We start from the raw sequence: 24,600 nt of genomic DNA, 5'->3' as shown, positions 1-24,600 counted from the left end.
TAATATACAATTTTGAGTGAACAACATTTTGTGATTTATTTACAGAAAAAATATTGAGTAAAAGTAGAGTATAAAAATGCTTTACAGAAATGCCTTATTGACTAATTTGGTTATTAGAGAAACATATGGACATGGGCTGTCTGCTGTGAGCATGAATGTGCAGTTACCTGCTTGCTATGACACGATGAATTCCGCGGTTATTGCTTGAGTGAGGTTAGGTTAACACGCTGTTTTAGAACTAGGTTAAACTTAAACGCAGAAAGTAACAATTTAAATAATAATCTAAGCAACTGCCTGCTGTGTTTGTCACCTTAGAAATATATCGGAGAACTCGCCATGCAGCAGATCAGCAAACGGATGGAAACTGTCCAGCGTAGCCAGCGGGCTGATGCACGCCGATGGCTGCTGATCGCTGGCAAAGTCAAATGAGTCTGTCGAGTGGTCCAGCATTCGTAAGCTCAGCTCTACATCAGGCTTATCCAGAGTCAAGTTTATCGATATGGGTAGGTCTCCACGCGAGGGAAGCGCTGAGCTTGCAGACACCAGCAATTCTGGATGATAGCTGTTGAGGCAGTGCAGCGAGTCGCTGTCCGACTCCAGCAGTAATGTGTTCAGCTCATCCAGCGCTTGCATGCCCAACAGACTGTCCGTATCTAGCACTGCGCTGTCGTGCACACTGCCGCTGCTACTGCTGCCGCTAGATGCCGCTGAGGAGAGCGACGCATAGGCCGAACTTGGCGAGGAGGCGGCTGGGCAAAAGGCGGGTGAGCCCACGGAAGAGGAAGCATAACACGATTCTGGCGAGCTAATGGGCACATTTGTTGTATTTGTCATTATGGGTGTCGCTGGTACTACAGTTGCCTTAGATTGCTTGCACTGTCGCTTGGCTGGTGACTTTTTGTTGGCCTTAACTGGTTTTTTGGGCTTGGCAGGCGGCGTTGGCTCCAGCTCTACGTCCAAGTCCAGATCTGGTTCGGTGTCCACGCTAACATGCGCCTCTCTGTTGGCACTCTCGCGCAGACACTCGACTAGGAACTCGCTTTCATAGCTGGGGTCTTGCAGGGACTCACTTAACATGCCAATATACTTCATGGCCAGGCGCAGTGTTGTTATTTTGGTCAGCTTCTCATTAGTGGTGGCGGCATCCTCGCCCGTTATGGACTGCGGCACACAGTGTCGCAGGTGCTCGAAAGCCATATTGATCTCCCGCATGCGCGTGCGCTCCCTTGCGTTGGCTGTCTTCCGGCGATACTTGCTCAGCGGCGGAGCTTTCGTCTTGGCCGTAGTCTTGGCCTTGGCCTTGCTGCAGACTGTCGCTGCAGGCTGCAGCTCTTCTGTGGCTGGTGCGGTCATAGGGGCAGGCAGATCGCCAGGTACGCGCTTCTGTCTCTTCTGACGTAGCGAGTACTTCTCACCGCGCCGACTACCTGTAGCAGCGCTTGCCTTACGCTTACGTGAATCCTCGCTCACTGTCTTGGCTTGACCTTTTTCCAGCTCCATGTCTGAGTCGACGTAGTTGTGCAGCTCGTATGTGTTGGATTTCATCTGCAATGAGGTTCAAGAGTGAAAGTTCGATTCAGTTATGATATTTCATTGATTCGTTAAGTTATTTTGGGCGGCTGTGTGCTTCTTGAACACAGGCGTGGGCTGTGCCGCCCCAGCAATCAAAAGCAATTAACAATTTGTTTGAATTGCCCAAAAATGTTGTTCCATCGCAATCGACTACTGAACGGGGCAAACCAATGAACCGTAACTTGTCTAACCCACCCGCCAAATTTCCGTCTATGTGCTATGTGATGGCGTCTGCTGTGGTGTGGTGTGGGCGCTTCCTTCATGTCACCGTCGTTAAAACCCAGTGAAGCCGAAAAACGCATCGACCAAAAAGTCATAAACAAATTTATTCTTAGGCAGGGCTCAGCTTTTCCAATTTGGACTTCATTAAAACCAACTATTTTCCAATTCCACAATCAAGCGCTGAATTGTGCAATCGCAAATGCCGCAGATCGAAAAACTACTACGTCTCAGTATGTCTGATTCAGTGGCTCACATATTCAATCTCAAGCCTGACTCATGCCCGGGCTCCTAGAAACGGACAATGCGCACAATTCGATTCGTCAGCGGATCGCGTTGCTAATCCCAAAAAGGTTGCCTCAAGGCGGCAGCTGTGGCACTTGCAACGCGACTGCAAAAATCTCACATTGCCTGGCGTACGATTTTAATCGTAGCACAATTGACGTTTGCCTATCAAATTTAAAGCTTTAATCGATCTCTGGCCAACACACATAGGCGTGGCCAATTGAGAATAGAGAACGGAACAAATTTAAATAAGTTCGGTTAAAGCTTCCCAAGTGCAGACTGCGTGATACATTTTTTATATTTTGTATTCAAATTTGCGCTTACAAAATTTAATTTGAATTTCCTTTACTAAAGCTAGACGTCTTTTAAAGCTTTTTGCTATAGATTCCTTTGGAACTCTTGCAACAAAGTACTTAAAAACAAATATATTTAATTTAAAAAATAATTTCAGTCGTTGTTTTTGCTTTCACCACAGACAAAATCAATTAATCTTGCATTATTAATAGCACAGGCTTCTGTGGCCTTTATCTGTGCTTTTATTTGCGAGCTATAAAGCTTCCAAGTCACTTAAACAGCAGCAATTCAAAGATGACGTAAGAAAGTATTTATTGAAATGAAAAAAAAGTTTAATTTATTATTTTATACACATATTTTTTGTTAGTGTACAAAGTATTTAATTTATTTCATTTTATCAAAATGTTTCAAAAGTTGCAGTTTTTAGTGGCAAAAGTTGTCTTTAAATGTTTGCCCCACAAACAACTTGCACAACAATGTTGTTGAGAAAGTTTTTCACTGTTTTGCGGTAGGTCAACTGTACTAAATATTTTCCATGACTTTTCCACAAGCTTTTCATTTTCTATATATTTCTTTGCCTCATTTTTTTGCGGTTGCGGCTAATGTAAACACAACAGCAACAAACAACGAGAGGTAAGCAAATGGCCGCTATTAATGAATGCATTTAATGCAAGAATTAAGTTACATGAAGTGTAACTTGAGGCACGTCACAGCGTCATCAACAGCAATAACTGAAACAACAACAACAACAACAACATGTGCTACCGCCTAAACAATATGTCGAATGTTTCTGCACTGATGCTAACGCCCTTGTCTGTTGCTTGAATTGCGCCTTGGCCTCAAAAGCAGTCAGCTTAGAGTCGTCTGTGCAGAGGTGTAAATCTGACCAGATTGATTGCAATCAACGTCTCTCAGAGAGAGAGAGACAAATATAGAGAGGGAGATGGAGATAGAGAGATCGTGTCAGGTTCACTTAAATGGACAATTTAGTGCAGATTGCCAAAATTGGCAACAGATATTCTTGTACGACCCGGCCCAGTCGCAGTTGGACTTGGCTTAGCCAGTTGCTGACACTTGTTGCATAGCTTTGACCATTCCAAGTGAAACAAGTTGTTGCTGTTGCTGTTGTCCGTCTAACAGCGTTGCACTTTTTATCATTTACCGTTAAGCGCGCTATAAGGCCTGAACTGTAAGATAGAGATCTCTCCTTTAGTCTATCCGCCAGACGAATTGACCACCAACTAATGCTAATGCCAATGCTAATGCTTTAGCTCCTCGCTTCCTATGCAATCTTCGTGTTTGACTTCCAACAGTGCCTCGAAGTCCACAACTTTCAACACGTTGCAAAAAAAAAAATATAAAAAAAGAATTCACTTTGCATTGTTCGTGTCAGCTTTGATTTCTGTTTGTTGCCCTCCTGATTTACATGGCAATTAATTCTTGCCACGCGACGCCAGTTGCATGAAAGCCGCTCGGCTTTCGGATGCCAACGACTGCTGAATGATCTTTATATTTCGATTTAATATTGGTATATATTTATTCTAAAATTAGTAAGAATGTCACTAGCGATGAGACATTCGTCAAAATTTCGATGACGCATAACAATTTGGCCGGGAATCACGAAATATGGACATGTACAACAAATGAGTCGTGCGAGTCAAAGCGAAAAACATTTGAACGTAGAGCAATAAATTATAAAAGTAAATTAACAATTTGAATATGAAATGTATATGTATCTTAGTAAATATTGGGGTTCAATAAAAACTTATTTTAGGCAGATACAACTTAACTATCACGAGATCGAATTCAAGCATTCATTTGGTAGTTTAAATATTTTGAATAATACATAAAATATATATTAATCTTGCATTTTTAAGCATTTTAAATATTTAGCAAATAAATTTAATTTTTTTCTAAATAAATTCAGAGATCGAAATTTGACTATAATCTCAGCTCTTATAACTAATATGCCCATGCTCTTATAGTTCATGAGGCGCTCGTTATTGTAAGTAGGTGCACAAAAAGTTTACGCGACATGCAAGAAACAAGGTGCAATTAAGAGCACTGCGAGCTCTCGGAGCCCGCTTTCTACCTGCAACGTCACCTGGAAGCATTCGCCCTGTCGTTTCATGCGGCTGCTTTTGGCGCCAAAATGACGTGAAAATTAGCAAGTTCCGTGTGTTGGCTCTACAAATTGCATGCGATTAAAGATATTCGCGGCTAATAAACGCTGTTCAACAAACTGCAGCAGGCGCAAAGCTGGCCGGCAAGGGCGTGTCTGGTCGGCAGGATGTGTAGGAAGCACACACAGGATGTTCGGCTCTGGCTTTTGCACTTACTCGCTTGTTGATTGGCGCATTCGAAGCGCACGCCGCTTAAGTTTTCAATTACACGGCAGCACAATGCGAAACCAATTGAAATGCGCAGACAACAAGCACAACTAACATTTCCCTCTTAGAGCAATTTCACCCACTCCGCCAACAAAGCAGACAAAAGGCCCGTCGTGCGTGCGCCCATCCGTGAAGGGGCTGGGTTGGGCTCGTTTTCAAATTGTTCAATGTTTGTTTTTAATTTTTTTCGGCATTTTTTATTCTTTTGCTGTGCACTGCAGGGAGTAGCTGTCTATTCGAAGTGAACTTGAACATACTCTCCGGGGAAGGGATAGCCATTACAGTTAGAACTACATTTTGCATGCTTCTCGGCACGCCACAAAGGGCGAACCGAGGGCGCCGGCAGCAGCTGATGGAAAATGGAAAATGAATTGTGCTGAGCAAATTGAAAGTTAAAAACGCAACTAAAGCAGATTAATTTTGATATCGATTTGATAATCGATCATCAAACAAGCGATAGCGTTGTTAGAGGAAAGTGTTATGAATGCTTGCAATCTTTAATTTTTTTTGTAATTTTTTTTATTGTTTTAAAATATTTTTCAGTTTAAAAAAAAATTGATTTAATTCATGGGTGACACATCAACTAGATAATTTAGCAAATATATGATGTGGACGATCGGTCGCAGTATAAACGCTCGAAATAAGTAAGCCCAGCTAATGCAACACAATGAAATTGATTGGTTCCTATAGACAGTCATTCCCCCCTGCATTTACATATGGAGCTAGCAGCTACGAACGCTGCACCAAGAGCCGTACCTTTTTCAGATAGAACTAGTTCCACTGTAGCCGAGTCCTTTAGTAGGAGATTCACATTCGCCATGATCATGTCGTGGTAGGTGGGATGAAAACGATAGATCCCACCATCTACAGCCACTGATATCTCGGAGACATCCATCTTCTTAATTAGACTAACGAGGCCACAGGCCATCAGCATGGCTGAACGCTTTGCGATTATGTTGCATACATAGCGCACACAGGCTAGATCCTTTTGGTTGTTGGTCGTGATGCCCAGGCGATGCAAGACCATATCAGTAGCGCGATACTGGCCTGGCATCTCTGCCTCTATCTGCAGCATGTAGCGAGTATCGAATGTCCATGGTTCCCTAATAGCGTTTGACTTCTGGCCCTTGAAAATGAGCTGTTTGTCCATTAGATCCAATAATATTTGGCGCACAATTTCGCCTAGATAGATGCCAGAGACGCACTTTTCAAAGATATTTCTCATCTGATCGGACGTCAATTTATCCACGGCGATATCATAGTCAGTCCGTATAAAGTCCAATTCGCCATTCTCCCCAAAGGTTCCCCACTCAGTGTTTATTATCATATTATCCTTGAGGCTCGTCTCATATCCTTGCAACATTTGTGTATTAAGCGTTTTCTCCACATAACTTGCATTAGTAGTACTACCCACAATTATGCCAATGAAACAATTCTGCTTACTGAAGGCAAGGGACAAAAGGCTTCCTGTCGTGCCAGTAAGCATTGCAACTACATTGACTCTGATATCGGTACGTCGGTTTATTGCATTCTGCAACAGTTTGGTAACATTCTTACCCTCAACGTCTGAAGAATTAAAGCCACTTTTCCAATTGAGCAACACGCCGATGTCAACGGCCTCCTGTTCGCAGGGAAATGAGAAGACGAAGCTCAGCGGTAGATTCTCCATTGCAATATTTAATTCGTGGCAAAATTCGGCGAGGCACTTTGCAAAAAATTGAAATAATCTATTGCCCGAGCCGTGCTTTAGATTTTTGCTCAGCTCAAAGGTTTTGGATGTCATCTCAATATCTGTTTCACTTTTAATATAAACCAACAGAACACTAACAGTGGCATCGCCTAACTCAAGCACCAGATATTTGCCCCGCTCCTTGCCTGTCGGTAGATTCTGTACGTGGGTAACAAAACTTTTCACTGTGGACCTTGAATGCGTATCTCTCGCCAGACCCAGCTCTATTTCAGCCGTGAGGCGATCAACAATCTGGAACATTTGCTCTTCTGATAACCTGAATATCTGGCAAATCTTATGGGCTTCCGGAAAATCATCCTGTGGTGAAGACATGCCTAGGTATCTGCAGAGGAGCGGGGCGTAGTGCTAACAAAATACTTGAATTTTTATTGCTCTACGCAGTTTTGAGTTGCTTGAAAAACTGATTAGAAATTCGAATATTTTTTTTCATTACATAATCAAATCGATGTTTCCCTTTGTTTAGCTGGCTCTGGCTCTGACTGGTACCTTTTTGGTCAATTGAAACTCTTTAAGTCAGCTTACTCTGCGGGAATATCATAAAATTAGCTTCTGATTGAGCTTGAGCCTCTTCATTGGCATAGTTCTTGCCGTATGTATGCGGACATGCAACATACAACAAATGCCTTTGCCATCTCTTTTTTGTTTTCAAATAAATTTCTTTTTACCCCGACCAGCCGGACCAACGACAACAACAACTAAGCAGACAAAAGGCGCGTCGTGCGTGCGCCCAGGCGTGAAGGGGCAACAAGCAAGGGGCGCATGGCGTGGTATGCTTCGATTTTTTTATAAGGTTGTTTTTGGGCGCTGCAGGGAGCTACTGTCTATCCAAAGTGCACTTGAAATTGCTGACGAGTGATGTCTCCCAACCCCGCCTCAGTTGCAGCCGCTGCATTTTTAGGTGTAGCCATTAAATTTAGAACTTTTTTCTGTACGCTTGTCTGCACGCGAAGAGGTGGGGCGGTTTAGTGGGCTGGTGCTGTAAGGGAGCAGTCGGAGGAAACGTTGGAAAATGAAGCAGAATGCATCAAATATACGAAAAAAGCTGCAATTGTTACTAACCTACAGAAGCAACGAGCAGCGAGATGAGACCGAGAATTTCTCGGCGCTTTCTTTTAGAAACTGTTCCTTCCCGTAATTAAATACCTGTGCAAGAAAGCCAATGCAATGAGACAAAGGCAGTCATAAAAGAATTAAATGTTAGTCAGGCTAACAAACAAGAATAGCTTAAATATTTGAAAGCTGGCCTGACTATTATTTATAAAATAAACAAATATATATTCTTTGCACCTTAAGCAAATGCGAGTTGTTGAAATGCGCCCACCGATCTATCACAACGGATTTTTCTTTCTTTATTCCATTTTTTCTAAAAGCATTTTAACTGCGAATATTGAAAGATAAGTCCAAGTAAATCAGAATTTTTTTATTGTACTTCTTGAGCAGCTCTAAAATGATTTTTTATTTTATGCAAGTTCTTTTTTCGCTTCTCTTGTTTTTTTTTTAATTATAATTCCTTATTTGCTTTTTGCGAAAAGCGTCCCAAATCTGCGTCTTTGTTGTTGCCGTTGATGTTGTTGTTTTTGTCTCGTGCTGTTGCCAGCTGCATGTGGCCGCCTTTATTGTTCTCCTACAGTTTTCCGCCTGCATCTCAGTTTCCATTTGCGTTGGGCTGAATTTTATTTTTAGTCAGCTTGCGGCGGGTTTCCGATTTTAATTCTTTCATTTCTATTTTCTATTTATTTTGTATTTATTTTCGCATCTTCCGATTTTTGTTTTATGGCTCCTGTGGTTGTTGTGCACGTTGATTTGTTGCCGTTTTTCATGTGTGCGTTTTTTCTCTTGTTGGCTCACTTTGCTTGAATCTGTTTGATTTTCCATTTAAGTTCAGTTTGTTTATTAAAATTGGCACACGTCGCGTATGGGTGATGTACGTGCATTTACTTTAGAGCTAGCAGTACCTCTCTGTCTCCCAACCCATAAATATGTGCACATGTTTTTTTTTAGCACTGTCGGGTTTAGTATTACCAACTAAGTTTGTTTATTGGTATGCTTTCTGACAGGTTTTGTGGCATTTATTTTATACAATATTTTATTGTCTAGCATTTGGATAACAACACATGGGGTCAAAAGGTAATGAATTGTATTTATACAATTTTTTAAATATTTCACGTTACTTCCACAAGCTATTTGAAACTAAATTGAGAAATATCTATAAGTAATTTAACTAATAATAGAAAGTCTTAAATAAATTATTTATAAAGTAAACTATACAAATTATTCCTGCATATGGTTGCTAAATCTTCTTCATTTAGATATATTTATGAAAATATGTTTAAATGTTTTTTCAAATTAAAAGTCTTTTATAAATCACGAGGAACTGAATGAATGCTGGAGCAAATCAAATAAAATTTCGTTATACAAATAATGATTGATAGGGCCAATTGGCAAAGGTGATGTGCAGCGAATAATTATTTAAATAGCTTAACAAATATTGAGATTGCGTTGACTCGCAGCTGAGGCATTAATTGAAATTGATTGTCTTTGGGCAACTTCTTGCCAAAATTTTATTCAATTGAGTTTAAAGTTTTCTCTGTTAAGTTCATGAAGGGCAAGTCAGACAAGCGGTCTGCTGGCGGGCCCACAAAAAGGGGAGCTGGCACATGAAAACTGTTGACAAGCTGACTGGCCCCCAACCTAAAATCCAACCCCAATGGACTAAAACTTTTCAACACCTTGGGCAAATAAATGCGTCGCCTGCCTCGACGTGCAGCTCCCCTTCTCATATCTCTGCTTCTCATATCTTCTGTCTTGTCTATTTTTATTGATACAACAACGACAACAACAATAATAACAACATATGAGTTATGTCCACATTTATTTACCTTTTTGATTTCATGAATCCAAAAAAAGCGTGAGCCTCCGCCGTTTGCAGTTGTTTTTTGAGTTTTTCTTCTTTGTTTTTAAATTGTGAAATATTTAATGTAGTTTTTGTTATTTTTAACACTTTTAAGCACTTTGTTGGAGATTTGTTGTTATTTTATGGAAATTCTTGCTTCATTAAGCTTAGCCCGCGCACATTGCACGAATTCTAAAACGAATCTGAATCAATTTAAATTCCACAGCATCAGCTAATTAGTCATAGAATTTTTTTTTAATTTTTTTGAGACTCTATTTTAAATTATCGTTTGCCTCATGCACACATTTTGGTCAGATTAACACAATAAAGATTTTGTTTTGATTTTTGTTTTATCTTGAAATGAATTCTTTTTATTTCCTCGAATTCGCTTAGCGAAACTTGTTCGATATCATTTTTTATATATTTGTATTTCTTTTATGTTTGTTTGCTGTTTTCTTATTTTTATTTTTGACGACAGTTCGACGAGAATCTGTTAGCTACGCGCGATGCAGCCGTGTATGTGGGAAAAGCCTCGAAGAACAGTTTTTCCAAAACGTGCGAGCCGCGTGTGTCAGCAGCGTGCCTGTGCAACGGTGTGTGCGAGTATACGTGTGTGTCAGTCAGTGTGTATATGTGTGTGTGTGCCGGCTGCTAAAAATATCCGTGAGTACTCGCGCTGCCGCTGTGTATCTATGTATCTGTATCCAATAACCCGAGATGGCGCACAAAAATACACGGCCCGTTGCTGCGGCTGATGCTGCTGATGCTCTTGCTACTTGGAGAAAGGTGCGTTTGCGTCTCCGTTTTCGTTTTCGACGAGCTGCGTCCGCTCGCTGCGCTAGTTGGCTATGCACTGAGCAGAGATTGTCAGCGACGCCGTCAGCCGTCAATGTCGTCCACTCGGCTATACGCTTTGGCTTTGACTCCGTTAGCCAAGCCAACGCGTTGTCTGAGTAGGCTTATTGTGGTATTTGTTGTTGCTGCTGCTGACTTGGTTACCCACACAGAACATGCGGCGGGAACCCGGGTACCGGCACTTGTCTGTTCCGCTGAGCGTGCGGCGCGCTATTGAAACGATCAATGAATGAAATGCGGCATTAAAAAGCAGCACTTTACGTTTGTATCTTACAGATACGACTACAAGCCACAGCTTGCCAGCTCGCCAGCTCGATAGCTCGTCAGCCGACCAATAAACCGCTAAACCCACTGCCAGAGCTGAGATCGTTCCTCGCCAACGCCAAAACACAGCGTCTTCGAAGCCCCAATCCCGCTGAGCAACGACAAACCAGTTCTTGTTGCTCTCCACTCGTTCCACTCGCACTCACCCACTCAATTCGCTCGGCTTGTGTGGGTGTCTCTGCGTTGGCAGGCCGGTTGGGCGGTTGGTCGGTTAGATCGGTCGAACGTATATGCTGCTCTTGAGTGAATTTTGTGTGATTCGTGCTAAGTTTTCGTTTTCATTTCGAGTTGAGTTCGTTTCGTTGGATCGCTCTCAGAGATTTGTTTGTCGAATTTGCGCTCTGGGTATGATCTAATATTGCCAGGCAGTTATTTATTTAAATTTATTACAAATTTTTTATTTATGTCGCTGCGCTGCTTGACATTCATTTGTATATCAGTCAAACATTGTTATGGCCCACAAATACAATTGCATTATGTTAATTTCTGACTACCTTTAACTATTTGCCATACAATTCTTGAGCTTTATTCCGACTGCCGACTTCTTTCAAAACATAGCCTGCAGCTATTCGGATTGATGATCGCATAGATCTATGTTTGTTCATCTCAAATTATATTAATGGCATATCTTAATTAAGTTAAGCATTTTGAGTGCACAATGGATCGGACGTTAACAGTAAGAGTAAATAATATGCATAGAAATTTGTTTTTTTTTTGTTTTGGAAATCTGTAGTCGTATAATATATTCTGTATATTAACTATATTGATGTTTAATCAATTTATTTATAGCTTAGCTAATGAGAAGATGGCCTGATAGGGACTTACACAATATAAAATGTTAATTGCATAATGTTGCTAAACATATAAATAGTACATCCAATATTTTTTATCCTATATTGATTTTGTGCACTATCCATCTAGCTATTCGCCCAGTAGTGGCAAACCGTGAACTACTACAGAGATGCTTTTATACAAGGTGCTAGAGTCTTCAAATATGTGATATATGGTGTTGATAACCCAAAACCGGAATGTATAGTATCCATTTCCATTAGGGTCGTAGAAAATCAAAATTAGCCAAATAAATATTATATTTCGACAATGCTAAATAGACAAAAGATATATTTTCCATAACTTCTTTTCTCTATTGAGTTTCTTTTTATTGAGTCTAAAATGTGTTGTTAGCTTTAGAAGTATTAAATGAAAATATATTAAAAGTTAAGCTGCCGTTAAGGTTACAACTTGCTGCTGCATTCGCTGATTTTCTTATAAGAAAATTGTGTTTTGATCATTGTTTAAGCAAATAATTATAATAAGTGCCAACAGGCAATCGGTAATTGCAAAATGGATTTGCTCCTGCGGGCAAAACAAGTTGAATGACGACATACCCATGCGAGATACTATATTCTGTATATGAATGGCTGTTGATAAATTGCTGCCTGACAAGTCGAATCGACTGATCGACTGACTGATCGCCTGATCGACTCGACCAATCGACCCAGCAGCAGCAACAGCAGCTGACTTGCCAGCAGGCTCATTTGTCTGTCGATCAGTTCGTCATTGTTGTCTTTGGGTTTTTTGTGTTCTGGCTAGCACACAGAGAAACAAATAAATCATGATGATAACAATTAAATTTGATTATAATTTTTCAACAGCTCTGTCAGCTGTTCGGCTGTTTTGCTTTTCGGCAATAAGCTGCATAAATTTGTTCATGTCGCAAGGTCAGCCAGTGAAAAATTAAGGCATGCAACATTAATTTGATTTGCGTGCGAATCATGACGCTTTTGGGGAGTGACTGTGCCGTGGAGCTGCAAAAGACACACAGCAAGCATACTTAAAATGCTTATATAAGTCCACAAATTGGCCAATAGCATTCGGCCATAATATGCTGACAACTTAATCTATAGCCAAGTCCAAAGACAGGAACATGACCAAACGCGCCATAATTAAAAAAACAAACGTCACATTTTTATTTTTTTATGCTTGTCTGTCTATTTTTTATTTTTATTTTTTTTTATGCTAAAGTCTAGAAGGTCAGGGGCTTAGCTGAGAGAGGGTTTGCAAGAATTTGATAGAATTAATTATGTACATTAATAGATTCTGTAATACAATTGTTTTTGCTTCGCAGGCTGTATCATAGCTTACTTTAGATTTGAGGGTAGATCATAAGAAACTTCGACTCTAGCTTAAGCTCTGTTTATAATTATATTTTGTATGCCGTTCCTTTGCATTTTTATTTATATTAAGCTAATTAATATACATAAATCAGCTGATTTTGTATAACTCTTTATTAATGCATCCCCCATATCGCCGCCTCTGGCCGCCAATTGCTCATGCAAATGTTCTAAAGGCGGCTGACTATACACGCATTTGAATTTTCTACTCGCTTTGGCTTTTAATTACCAGCCTGCAAATCGCATTTGCCTGAATATGGTAACAAAACGCGAGTCTCAGTCTATGAGTCGTTTGGGGGTACTGAACGGCGATGATTCGTAGCGCTCTCTGGGCTGGTAATGGAGCCCGCTTAGGAAGTAGGAGACGTGACGCGAGCCTTTTATGGTCCGCTTTGGGAAAGCGATGAGAAAGCCAAGTATCTTAGCCGAGTTCGGCTAATTGTGAGCATCGCTTTGGGCCAGCTTCTTGACAAGTTGTTGGCGTTGCTGTTAACTGCGCTTTGCGTTGGCGCTGGGTCGACGTCTGTGTGCGGGGGCGTTGCGACGTTGATTTTATTTATATTTTACGTAAATTTATTATTACAAATATTGTTATTGCCGCTTTCAAGCGGAAATACACTCGAAAGCAACCAAGTCAAGCAGCCGCCCACGCGCCCAATCCTAAGTTGAAACAACAACCACCTGCAGTCTGAGCCACTGCGCCGACTCATTCATTCATTCATTCATACACTTTGGGAAGTGGAAGCTGGCGACCGAGAATGATCTTTGTCTATGGCTAAGATAAGCTCTTGAGTGGAATCGACGGCTTGACTGTCGAGCGGAAATGCCGCGCGATTAACTTGTTGTTTCTAATTAATTTTATACGCATTTTCATTCAGTTTTGTTTTTTTTATTCAGAAATAATTTGCATAAGTGACGGCCGCCTAGAAAGTCTGCCTGGCTTTGAGTGTTCGGACGTGGGTGACTTTAATTAAATCGTATATCAGCTGATGAATGGCATTGTACCAGCTCTCTTAGAAACATATTTTCGGGCAGCTAGACAATGCTTATTTGGCTAATTTCTCAAATTTTATAAGAATTATTTGTATTTAACTGAAAGTTTAATTAAAATTGTATCCATGTAACAGGCAAACATACAAATAAGACTCTATACATATCAGAAGTTTTTATTAGTTTTTAATTCGACTTAGTTCAGTTGTGGAAGCCTTCGACATATTCAGAATAAAGGTAGCTATCAGGCTTACTCGTTCTCTATGAAAAGTCTAGATTGCTCTCTGGACCCCTGCTTACATGTCGAGAGCCACAAGTTATCCTTTTATCGATATTTAAAAACTTTTCGGCTTTCGAAAGAAAATAATCAATGCATACAATTACACCTCGTTTGAGCTCTTGATGTATTAACTTGAAGAAAATTCATTTATTTCTGTTTTATAATACTTCTCCATTCTTGCAGTCAATTTAATGCCTGTTTTATCACACTGAATGACATAATTTGCTGGCTCAAACATGTAAATTCCTAAACTTATATGAAAACGAGGTGAGAAGAAGGTGGGCGCGTTTTTCCTATGTTGGGCAACATAGAAATTTGATTGTCTTAATATTACAGTCAACACGGCGATTGCTCAATGCGTCGGTGTAGCGTACATATGGCCGAATTAATAAGTTGTAAAATCTCACAGATTACCTAATGACAGCAAAATTGTCAGACAATCCGAGAATTAATTTCTGTCTAGATTAATTTCTGTCTACATGTATAAATAAATACAATCATATGAGAACTATTATAAACTAAAGCTAATCGTGTGTTAAAATTAATACGCATTCACTGGCTGGCTGACAAAGCATAACAAATCATGCCTAGGCACGGGCAAGAGCCAAATCTTGGCCAAGTTAATCGTGAGCGATGGATGTGGCTGTGTGAGTCAGTGCGTGTGTTATGTCTGCTGTTCATTGAAACGTGATTTTGACTGGTGATTGCCCATTTATTGTTGTTGCTCTTCGGATGGCCGTCAACATTTAAGTCATTTAACATTATATGTCAGATGTACGCTGCCAGCTGTAATCCCCCAGCAGCGCTGTCGTCATCGACTCGGTCGCTGTTTATGCTGTTGCTTTTATTAATTTTCTTTCAATTAATTACGCTACAAATTGTCAACAAAACGCAATCGCCGTACAGTCCCACCAGTTAATGGTCAATGCAAATCTCTATGGGCCACAAACTGGAATTGGACAGCGAACATGACATTGGATTGGATTGGTTTAGGATGCGGTGTGAGTGTGCGTGTGCAAGTCCATTGGCCCGGCAAATGTCTGCTGGCGGCATTAACTCATCAGCGCCAGCAACAATAATCAAAATCAAGCCCAAACTAGACGCAAACAGGGTAAGCAAATATTGATTGGCTCACTCTCGAAAACCGTGCCTGCTGCCAATTCTAATTGCTGCTGCACTGTGATTGAGCCATGGAAATGAGCTGCTGCAGGCTGCTGACCCACTGATGAGTGAATAAATGCGTATGCAAACTGACAGGCGGCAATAATTTCAACAACTTGTCAATGCTGATGTTCATCAGACTGACTTCTCATTGGTCTGCATGGGGATAATATTGCCTCACCTCTTCACTGAAAATGTTGACAAAACGCCAACGCCAACAACACTGCCAACGCCCACAACAACCGATGGCCGAGATTCTATATAGGCTGTATTTTTGATAGGTGCGTGTCTGCTTTATAAATAAAGTGCCTGAAATAAAGAGAGCTAAGTGCTTATGTTGGCAGGTGAGTTGGGGACACCTTGGGGACAGCCACTGATCGAAGGTGTTGCTGTTGAATGGGGCTAAGTCCGTAAATAAATTTGAGAATAACAACATGTATCATCAGTCTATATATAATATGATACAAAGCGAAATCAAAATTCTTAATCTGTGTCAAAAGAGATCAAAGGACGAGCAGTTCACAAGCAGTGTGGTGATATAAATATAGATTTATTAACATCAATGTGTCTTATAACAAGAGTGATCTGAAACGTCCGCCTAGCTGAGTTCATGGTCTAAACGTTTCTGGGCATACGCATACACTCGTAACAAAAGTCATTCACATTTGATGGCAATTGGGGAGGTAGCCAACATCGGGATATATATTTATATTCCTTTAGAAGTTAAATTGCAATCGGCTAACTTGTTTATAACGACAAATTTGAGATTGGAGGGTAGAAAACAATTGTAGAACAGGTCGTGGTCAATAAAGCCGATTAATATATATATACATATAAGTTGATGCTTTTTTCACTTGTCTGCTATTGGCCATAAGTCCCTTCTCAGAACTGACACATGATGGACTACAGGCGATGCGCTTTAAAATGCTTTTAATTGTGGACAAATTGCTGAGTCTTTGATGTTGCGATGCCTGCAATTCATGTGCGGTTACGCATATCAAAACGCAATCAGATGGGGCGAATGCGCGGCTTTCGAAAAGCAAAATCAAAATCAAAAATGAAATGCTAAATATGAAATATGAAGAAATATGGCAAAGTGTTAAGAGGGCTATTAAATTATGACAGCATCTATTTTTATGCGACTGAAGTCAGTTATTTAAAGATCATCAAGCTGCCAGCGACGGGAGCGTCGGTGTATGTCACATCACGAATGTCGCCTTGGGTTTCGGCCTGTAATTGCAAATAATCAGCGTCAATTGGCGTGGCCAAAACGCTGCGGCGCTGGCGTCGAGGTTCACAGCCAAAAGCCAGTCGAGCGATCAAAAAAAAAAAAAATATATAAATAAATAAACAAGAAAACCAAAAAGGAATAACTACATTCGTAATGCTGAATATTATATACACTTTTTGATATTTATTATAATGATTATTATTGAAAAAAAATGAAAGTTGGATAGTGCAGATATTTATTTATAATTTTGTAGTTGCCATTACATCTGGACTCGATATTTTTGTATAATGTATACATAGGGTGAGTAAATTTAAATTTAGGTCAAGATAGGGATCCATGCTTAGGTGACAATAATCCAGAGAGAGACTGTCGGAAGGCTTTCGTGTCATCGAAGCTCGTGTTGCTGCTGATTGAAAGCATCTCCCGCCATAGGTAACATACTAAATGACAATATAATAGTACCTTCTAGAAGGGTATTTAAAAAAGAAAAGAAAACGCCAAATCAAGTGGCCTACGCACGGGTCCATAAAATAAAAGACACCTACCCAGGGCAATAAAAACGCGTTTCAATTTCAAATTGATTGCCAGTCGCTTATTATTATTGTTATTATTTGTTTTTGTTGTTGTGCTTTTTCTTTATTGTTATTTCGCATTTAATGATTGTTGCTGTTGTTTTTTTACAGACAGTTGGCTGGACGCTAAATACTCGTGCGAATTATTTTGTTACTGGAGGCCACCAGTGTTTGGACTTCGTTTGTTAGGCGCCACCCCCATAAAGCTCACATATTTTGGCACGTTTTTCTATTTGCTTTTCTTGCTTTCTCACCCAAATAATAAACCAGAAATATATTGCCATTGGCGAGGTGAGAGATGGACCACAAGACGCAGGCGGAGCCCACAAAAAAAAGAAGCTCATTAGATAAACAAGCATTCGTGATCGTGGGTCAGCTCAAAAATTTGCTCAAATCAATTATAATTTGCGTTAAGTAAATATAAATACATTAATTATAATAATTGACCAACTTGGTTAGCATGTTTGGCATTTTATAGCGACCGCTATCAGATAATCTCACCTTCATTAAATGCATTTTTAGCACAGGAAATTATTAATAGTCATTATGAGACCTTAAACATGAATATCTTATATAAATATTTACTTTCCATTTCCTGGAATTTATTTTGCTATTAAGATTTAATGACTTTTATTAAGGTAATATATATATATATAAATTTTATATTTGCTTAGAGTAATTGATTTGAATAAGGTGAAAGTTTGTATTTCGAATTTCGGATTGAGGAAGATGCTTATTTACTCTGTTTTGATATTTAGTCTTCAAATATATATATATATGTATATATATATATATATATATATATATATATATATATATATATATATATATATATATATATATATATATATATATATATATATATATATATATATATATATAATATATATAAATAATATATATATGTCTGTATGCTTTTTTGAACGTAACATATTTTCTATAATTTCATATGAATTAGAAAAATAGTAAACGATTATATTTTGTAAATCCGACGAGCCATTAGAGTTAGAAAATAGCTAAGTTTAGACTTAGTTCTTAGGGAGCATTTTGTTAGTAATTTCGCAAGCTTAACCAATTCTGCTTGGTTTGGTATTCGTCAGTTGCATCTAAATATAAATGTGTATCCTTACCAGATTCTTTCCTCGTGGTTTTAATATCCTGTGTAGCTGGCAGCAGCTTCTCTTTGTATATCTTTTTTTTGTGAAGTGACCAATTGGCTACCCTGATTGCAGCGTTTTCCCACAAGCTGAGCATTTAAAATGAATCAAAAGCTATTGCCTGTTGGTTATTGGACACACTGGCCAGTTCTTGTTGCCTTGTAGTTACATATATGACGAGTAGTGGTAGTACACTCATAGTCAATGTTTGTTTTGAGCTGTGAGCTGTACCCTTTCCTAATATGGGCAGGCCGCCAGCATACACTTGTAAGCGAGATTGTGTGTGTCGCTTGCACTGGCTTGTGCAACATATCCAATTGGAAATGAAAAACTCTGACCTACTAATCACCGAGCCAAAAAGCCAATAAGAGTCAACAACAGCAGCGGCGGCTGCACACCAACAAGTGCCACAAAGCAGACAACGACTACAACGTCGACAGCTCAAGAAATCAAAAGATGGACAATAACTTTAAACCAGTTTCGAGCTGTTCGAGCCTTGTTGCAAGTTGGCCGAAACGCTTTTCGCTTGTACTGAGAATTGTTTGCAGCACCACAAATTTGTTTTGAATTTGATTATATATATATATATATATATATATATGTATATATATATATATATATATATATATGTATATTTATTTATTTATAAAATTATTGGGCGCACAGGTTGCCCCACCGTTAGCCATAGACTAAGCCAGTCCCAATTGACATTTTATGCCGCATTAAACGACAACTCGTACATGGGACAGACAAACAGATAGACAGTCAGACAGCAACTGAGGCCAATCGCAAATTGCGGCGTTTCACAAAAATTATTATGTTAAATTTAACTGGAAATAGCACACAAGGACATTTGCGCATGCGCCCCCAGACGGCGCCAACCCGTCGACGACGGCGACTCTGACGCCGATTGTTGGCTAAATTGATGATGACGACGATGACGATGACAGTGTAGATGAGGGGGCACGGAACATGCAGTAGGAGACTGGAGAGGTTTGGAAGACAACGACACGAAGTTGCTGAGATTATCGTAGTTTTGTTGTTGGTTATTTGCTTTGGCATAAATTTCAATTGCTCGCATTTAACAACAATTTAAAGCAAATTAAATTTTGTGCAGCCGCCGATGATTGGCTGCTGATAGGCGTGTGTGCGCCACCAAGCGCCATCTATTGTCGGTTAGCGGCGACCGCGACTGTGGCCGCGGCGCTGCCATGTGCATATAAAGTAATTTTCTGCTACATTAGGTTTGCGGTTGGCGTTTACAAGATGGCAAATCGGCCTAGTAAACTGTTAAAATGTAGCAGAACGACTTTTCAATACGCTGCCTTAAGCTGCATTTAAAAAGTGGGCGTCACAGTGTGATATATGAGCTATTTATAACATTCCAATTTGATCAATTGATGCTTTGACAAAACCTTTTTCGTCATATTTACGGGCCATAATCTTAAAATCAGTTTCGATTAGCATTTTGAGTACGTTGACCATAGTAGAAAACTTTATGAGTTACGACTTTGGCTAGAATTTTATGTAAAAAATGATCTATTTCATTAGAAATAATTCCAATTTAAATATGAACATCTACCTCCGTGAAGCATTCTTATAAATTAATACCAACAGAAATATTCATATAATAAAACTCTGTTGTATTAAAGTAATAATTAAAAAATCAGTTCAAGCTCAAGTAAATACGTTACATAAAGTATAGTGTATGTAAAAGGTTTCAAATCTGAATATTATTTAACAAATTTGTTTTATTTGGCAAACTCTTTCATCTGCATTCCTTTCATATTTTAATAAACTCTCGTCAATCGCATTTCTTTTTGTATTTTAATTAATATAAGTCGTACCAAACCCCTATGAAAGCATGGCAAGAGCTTTGTTAGCCATAGTGTGGACCAACTAGGTCGCAGTAAACAAGCCAATCTACCCACTCGCCTGTTTCTCGATACTCGGCTAATGTGCTATGCCCCAGTTTGTGTAGCGCAGCAATTAAAAGAAATTATTATAGATTTGTTTTGGAGTAGTGCTTCTGCTGTTGGTTCGTTGGCTTCTTGGCTGCGCTCCGCGCTGCCATTTGCCAACTAAATCGCCCACCAGACCAAAGCATCGCCATCGGCACCCACATCAAATGCTCCACTTAGACGCGCTCCATTGTTTCCGCATTCGATTAAAAATGATAAAAACCTGACTGCGCTCAAGTTAAAGACAAAAAAATAAGAAAGAAACCAACACACACACATATACACACTGTAAGCACACAAATGCTGCAGAGGCAGTCGGTGACTGGGCCCAGTTAGTTACTTGGCTGTGGCAATTGGCTGCCTTTCTTGACCATTCTTAATGTCTCGTTTATGGATGCTGATAAGTGCGAGCATTTCTTTTATTTTCTTCGATCTCTGTTCTAATTATTTGATTAATTTTATTGCCTGTGCTCAGTTCAGTGCTTGTGAGTGTGTTTTCGCTTAAGGGCCTTCCTAGTTAAATATATCGTTTATGCTTTTATCAAATTGCAAGCATTAATTAACTGCCAGCAATAGGCAAAACCAAAGTCAAACCACACGCTGTAACAGATGCTGATGCTCCTTGCCCTCACAGCTGCTTCTTTTTGTCAATATTAATTGCTTACAGCGTTGAAATTAGTGTTTTCACATGATTATTGCAATTATTGATTATGCGAAGCATCAGACATAAATTGTTGCCACATGAATGCCCATCAGCTATGTCCCTTATCTGGTCCACACCAATCAGTCGATGATGCAACCAAAGTAACGTACACACAATGTAATGTGACGCATGTGATTGACATATTTCTGTCCTATGGAAACATTTAACCTGACCACAAATTCAATTTGGTCAAATATTAACATTTTGCGTACGTTAAATCTAACATTAGCCAGCAAGCATCTGCACAAAGCTAACCACTAATTGACCAAATGAACTTTAAAACTCATTATGAAACTAATTTTGGGGAAAGTTATGTAGTTATATGTTGCTACAGCCTCTTGGTTTACGCTTTCCAATATAGCCATCAATATATTCACTTTTCGAATTACTTACTCAAGATAAGTTATTTACTTACTTGAGGTCTTAATCTTTGTTAAATTATATTTAAGTTCTATTGCTTTATAATTAGGCGAGTGAACTTAATTTAAGTCCCAATTAAAATATTTTTTCTTTTGCTACACAAATCAACCCTAACCGCAAAACACTGTAAGAAAGTCGTTTATTTAGTTGACAAAACTTGGCAAGTGTGTATCGTCTGGTTACAGTTGGCAGCTGCTTTTAATGGTTGTGACTGCACAATTTATCCTCATTGTAACTAATTTGCCACACTTATGGCAGAAAAAATGACTTTATTTTGCGTGAAGCTGCAGCAGACGCCAATTCCTCTTGTTGTTGTTATTGTTGCTGTTGCAGTTGGCAACGTTGGCGGCTCTTGCTCATTTGGCCAGTGGGCGCAGTCTGTCCAACTAATAAACATAAGGAGTAAACAAGTCCATATAGGGCTATGTCGGTCAGCAACAGTATTAAGTATTGCTCGCAGTGCCATCATTGTTTGGTTTTATTTAAGTTCAGTTTTTCTCATATATTTCTTTTATACATATATATTTTTTCATGCATTTTTCATGGATCCATCCTTCGGTTTTGTTTTCGGACGCTGGCATTGCAAATTGTCAAACCGTTATGCAGTGGGTGAAAGTGGCCGGAGCCTGGGGCCTGGGGCTTGAAGCTTTAGTTGAACTCCAATTGAATGCGTTGGCGTTGCCATTTATTGTGAAATATTAAAATTATACAAGCAGCTCCTTAACAAGACGCGGCCAACATTGCGAAGATCGCGGCGAGAAATGGATCTGCATTTTATGCAAAAAAAACTGCAGCCCAAATCCCAACTCTCAGTTCGCAGTTCGAGTCCCACTGCGGTTATCGCCATGACAGCTGTCAATCAGTTGCCAGCTGAGCAAAAAAATAAATAAAATAAGAAGAAATACACTTATTTATATATATATATAAAAGCAAAGACTGGTGCATCACTGTTTCGAGAAAGTTGGCAGCTTTAATTGCGACGGTCATTCAATTAGTGGTACAAGTGATTTTATAGCGCCCGCTGCCAATTTATTAACAAAAATTCACCAACTCAAGCTGCTCTTCTTCTTGGGCACTCCGAATGTGGCCAAAATGCTTGGTTACCTGGCTCGGCTGGGTGTTGCCCCAGAAATTAACGGCCTTAAAAGGACAGCTGCAAGTGCTGTGGCATAAATATGAGGCACATTTGGACAATTACTTTATTTACGCACTGTATTTACGTTGATTTATACAGTCACCCGTGCACAGTCAAGAGTCGAATTGTTAATTGCACCAAAATGCAGATATTTTTTATTGTTGTTTGTTGTTTATGCTGCTGCTCTTGCGAATTCCCGTTCCAGTTTCAGTTTTGGTTTTTGGCTGCTGCCAAAATAAAAAGATAAACAGCTACAGTTTGGGTTTTTTCTCTTCTTTTTTCGGGCTGGCATCAATAAAGTGGGCGAGAGTTTTGGGCTGTGAGACCTTGTTGGCCGACTGTCCTGCGTTACCTGCACTGCCAAACTCATTAAAACGAATCCTTTTAATGGCCAAAAGTTTGCCGCTCCTGATGCCGCTGCTGCTGCTGTTACTGCCATAATCAGTAAAATTAAGGCCGTGGCAGCTGAAGGCTGAAAGCTGCTCGTTGCCAATGTCGTTAGCATTGGGCCAGAACATTTTACAAAAAGCTATAAGCACTAGTTGGCTATGTTTATACTTCTTTTTTAGCAACCATTTTTTGTGACCTTCAGCTTACATTTTAAATACTATTTTTCATTAAAAGCTGATGACCAAAGATAATGCTTTATACATGATTTATTACCTCGAATTATGTATTCACTTTTTTCGTTTACAAATTTCTTTAACATATATCGCTTATAAGTATATTTCTCTTATATAACTGAATAAGTTCTTATGCATTGCATTACAGAGCTTGATTTTATATAAATATTTTAAAATAGTATTCATAAGGGCTCAGCTATGAACCGCTCTGTAAACTGTTGGTAAGATTTCATAATACAAAAATTGTCCCCTAACATACACCCATACACCCACACTCCCGCTCACCCACACACTTGGTTTAACAGAGTTATGTGCTTGGATTTAATATTGGCAACAAGTACTCAGAGGAGCAGCTTAAAGGCGACAACTTGTGTGTTATACGCGACGCAACTAACAACTTACTTAAACCAACAAACGAGCTGCAGAGAGAACACACAGCCAGACTACAGCACACAGACACACATACACTGTCATGTGACACTCAAAAGGCCCAAAGCAGCAGCTGAGCGACATAAACGTGCAGTTGGCAGTCAGCTAAATAGGTTGAAGGATAGGTTGGGGGTGCCAGAGCTTGGGGTGGGGGCTGGGTGTTACACTAGCTGGCTGCTTCTTCGCCAATGTGGGGAGCCCAAGCTGCACTCTGGCGCACTAATTACGAAAACTCAGCACGTTTTGCCATGCTGTGTGCTTGGCTGCCCCAGTGCCCCACCGCTGCGGTGGCAAGGCGAAGCGGGTGATCGCCTCGCTGCCTGAGTGGTTAAATGCTGCAGTAATAGCGGCAACATGCAACGCGACAGTTGGCTGGCGGTGGCACAAAAGTTAAAACATTGCGGCGGCAATAAAAACAACATTCGCTTTGGCTTTAGCTTTAGCCCAGCACAGCTGGGGGATTTGTTGGGCTGCTGGGCTGCGCTGGCCGTGGCTTTGGCTGTGTTACTGTATAACGGATGGCACCCAGATCTGTGCCACATGGCCTGCCACAGTTTCACCAAAGTCAATGTCTGAGGTAAGCGGTAACCGCGTCCAGCGCCAACATAAGCAACGCAATGCGAAATGCATCAGCGGCACAAAATAGTTTGGTTTTGCGGTTGCAGCAGGAAGTAGCAAGGACTCCTCCAGTCTGCAGTCAATAATAATTACTGCTGCAATCGCTAACAACGTGCAACATGTGTATTAACTGAGTTAAGTAATTACAACGGTAAATTAAAATAACAGCAGGTCCCAACTGGGGCAGTTGAATTCAGGACACTTCATATCTATACCTATAATTAAAGATGGTAAACTATAAAAATTAAACAGACTCAGCTAAACTATAACAAAAGAGCAGAAAATTAGTCGAAGAGCAAAGCAAAAGGTCAGAAGATGCAAGCTAAAAGTTAAGCGCAAAGCGTAAAGTGGGAAGTTTATTACAGAAAAATGCAAGAAATAAAAGGGCAAGGAAAGTGAAGTTGGCTCATAATATAGAAGCTGCAAGACAGAACTGTTATTAGAAAGCCAAGGGACATTCAGCTTGATCACTGGAATTTTATTTCTCATTTGTTTTTACAGTTTAAAGTTACTCGCGTTGATTCACTCAATCCGAAAAAAGTCATATAACTATTAAAAATATTCAAT

General features: G+C 39.8%; 2 protein-coding genes across 2 annotated transcripts; both read right to left on the bottom strand.

The window, feature by feature from the left end:
* Positions 1-111: 111 nt before the first annotated feature.
* LOC111600288 (helix-loop-helix protein delilah) lies at positions 112-9,419 on the bottom strand. The gene is made up of 2 exons (XM_023316340.2): positions 9,390-9,419; positions 112-1,545 (listed from the first exon to the last, which is right to left on the bottom strand). Exon 2 carries the CDS (start codon positions 1,543-1,545, stop codon positions 307-309), a length of 1,239 nt encoding a protein of 412 aa, XP_023172108.2. The 5' UTR covers positions 9,390-9,419; the 3' UTR covers positions 112-306.
* LOC111600285 (hexokinase type 2-like) lies at positions 5,455-6,822 on the bottom strand. The gene has a single exon (XM_023316335.2). The coding sequence runs from the start codon at positions 6,820-6,822 to the stop codon at positions 5,455-5,457; it is 1,368 nt and encodes a 455-aa protein (XP_023172103.2).
* Positions 9,420-24,600: the final 15,181 nt, after the last annotated feature.

The sequence above is a fragment of the Drosophila hydei genome, unplaced genomic scaffold, assembly GCF_003285905.1.
Source record: "Drosophila hydei strain 15085-1641.00,03,60 unplaced genomic scaffold, DhydRS2 tig00000063-arrow-pilon, whole genome shotgun sequence".
NCBI lineage: Eukaryota > Metazoa > Arthropoda > Insecta > Diptera > Drosophilidae > Drosophila > Drosophila hydei.
Note: the sequence above shows the minus strand (reverse complement) of the source record. Positions and strands in the feature narration are given on the sequence as shown.

What these genes read in the sequence shown, in the direction of transcription:
- LOC111600285 (XM_023316335.2), bottom strand. Translation starts at nt 6,822, where the DNA reads ATGTCTTCACCACAGGATGATTTTCCGGAAGCCCATAAGATTTGCCAG.
- LOC111600288 (XM_023316340.2), bottom strand. Translation starts at nt 1,545, where the DNA reads ATGAAATCCAACACATACGAGCTGCACAACTACGTCGACTCAGACATG.